The sequence below is a fragment of the Rhinopithecus bieti genome, unplaced genomic scaffold, assembly GCF_001698545.2.
Source record: "Rhinopithecus bieti isolate Rb0 unplaced genomic scaffold, ASM169854v2 scaffold_1853, whole genome shotgun sequence".
NCBI classification, from domain to species: Eukaryota; Metazoa; Chordata; class Mammalia; order Primates; family Cercopithecidae; genus Rhinopithecus; species Rhinopithecus bieti.
This window is the reverse complement of record NW_016804151.1, coordinates 4,841,235-4,843,518: the sequence shown is the minus strand read 5'-3', so window position 1 is coordinate 4,843,518 and position 2,284 is coordinate 4,841,235. Positions and strand designations below refer to the sequence as shown.

At 32.8% G+C, this 2,284-nt stretch overlaps 1 protein-coding gene across 2 annotated transcripts in view; it reads right to left on the bottom strand.

Annotated features, from left to right (window-relative positions):
- Positions 1-2,284, bottom strand: part of LOC108526286 (ubiquitin carboxyl-terminal hydrolase 32) — an 85,900-nt gene that overhangs the window by 45,396 nt on the left and 38,220 nt on the right. Inside the window, exon 8 of one of the 2 annotated variants that reach the window (XM_017866968.1) lies at positions 1,228-1,387. In XM_017866968.1, the coding sequence (XP_017722457.1) occupies positions 1,228-1,387 (160 nt within the window). The remainder of the gene's footprint in view (positions 1-1,227; positions 1,388-2,284) is intronic. The other variant, XM_017866969.1, reaches the window with a different exon arrangement.

Genomic DNA, 2,284 nt, shown 5'->3' with positions numbered 1-2,284 from the left:
AAAAAAAAAAAAAAAAAAAAAAAGAATCTTCATATATTATATGAATATAACCTTTAATGAAGATACAAAACTAACCCTGTTCAATTTCAAAGGAGACAGAGTACTTATTTTGGTTGGGGTTTAGAGGTAGTTCTTGCATACTAAGTTATTTTAATTATAATAACATGCTGGTATTGTTAACATAGTCTCATAATTTGTGTAAATGGTTGCTTCTTCTTCTTCTTATTATTATTATTTGAGACAGAGTCTCACTCCATCACCCAGGCTATAGTGCAGTGGTGTGATCTTGGCTCACCGTAACCTCCACCTCCTGGGTTCAAGCGATTCTCTTGCCCTAGCCTCCCAAGTAGCTGAAATTACAGCACGACCACACCCAGCTAATTTTTGTATTTTTAGTAGAGACACGGTTCATGTTGGCCAGGCTGGTCTTGAACTCCTGACCTCAAGTAATCTGCCTACCTCGGCCTCCCAAAATATGGGATTACAGGCATGAGCCACTGAGCCCAGTTTATTATTTCTTTACTGCTGAAGAATAATTTCAAATATTTGCAAAGCAAAAGCACAGAGCAAAGTCTTGCCCATCAATAAAGTTTAACCTTATAGAGAAATGAAAGGGGAACTTTTGCATGTTCTACATTAAAAAGGGAACTAATTTATATGTCATTTTGATAGGCTTGATGTTTTTTCAAAGCAAATATATCACTTTAATTTTCAAAAATATCCCTTTTGCTCTGTACTGTCTGTCTCTTATATAAAGCCTCTTTAGATAAAGCATGAGAAATGTATCATGTTTTGCCAAAAAACCAAACAACAACAAAAACCTTAAAAAACAAAAAAGATGATAGTATAAAAGGAATTACTTTTTACAAATTTGAGTGGAGTTGAAAAGACCAGTCAATGACTGGTAGACTACTACTTAGTCTAGTAACAATTTACAACGGCTTATCTCAAAGAAATAAAGCACGTAAAATATATTTCTATTTTTTTTCTTTGTAAGTAGAAAAGGAAACATTCTATCTCAGTTTGCTGTTGGGATTTTTGCTTCGACCCCTCATCTAGTCTTGCGCATGACCGTGGATCTAAGACCCGTAAAAATTAATTACTGAATCTGTAGGAAAGTTGATGGGAATGTGTATCAATACAGTGGCACCAGACTTTGAGCAACATAGTTTTCTTCTTTTTTTTTTTCAGGAAATGCATGGTATTCTTGCTGCATTCTTAAGTTACCTCTCGGGAAATGCTGAGGAAACATTCTCAGGCTCATCATACCCATATTCACCCAGATGTTAGACTGCTGTGTCCGAGTGGCAGGCTGCTGTCTCAGGAAGAGAAGATAGCGGGGAAATAATTCCAGCTCTGGGATGTCTGTCTTGCTGTTCTTGATCACCTATTGTTTTAAAAGACAAAAAGAGACCACTAAAAAAAGAAACAAAACTTGCCATTTTAATCTAACTTATGAGATTTATTTCTAAACCAAATGTCCAACAAGTTCACTAGCTACATTTCAGTAATTACCGAAACTCACACATTTAAGTTATATGGATCTGAATACTGTTAAATTCCTGCTCTGAAACCCATTTCCTAAGATTATAACTCCTTGTAGATATCTTCTCCCCTTTTATTTAAAAGCAAGTAACAACACTGAGGAAAAAAAAACCCTTTAAGTATTATCTATAATTCTACTACCCTCACACTGTAAGTCTTTTCATTTTAACCTGTTTCATGTATATAAATGACTGACATTTTAAGGACAAATTAATAAAATTGAGTTACAAGTCAAAACTATGGAAGTATTCATTAGCTATATAGTCATGCTGCCATCTAAAGTTTAGCAATTTATACTATTGCCAGTAATGTATAAGTATACTACTCTCATAAAACCTTATCACTGGACATCATTTAAAAACATCCATATTTTGTTAATATGAAGAGTATTATAAATTCCTTAAAATTTTATTTTTTGTATTAGTAGTGAGGACACAACTGTTCCCACATAAAAATTTACTATGTTCTACTTGTGTAACCAGTCTGTTCATATATGTTTTGTCTATGATTTAAACAAAACATTTGGATGTAAAAAACTCAGATTTCACATGGTTGAAACAGGATTTTTAAGTAGTTTTAACCTGCTTACAAGCCCACAGACACAGGAAAACATTTAATTATCAAAATAGTGTTGTAAGAGTAGTACATTATCAATTTCATATTCTAAAAGGATAGCAGGGTTAACACTGAAACTCTTTATTTTTTTTTTTTTTTTTTTTTTTTTTTTTTTTTTTTTTTT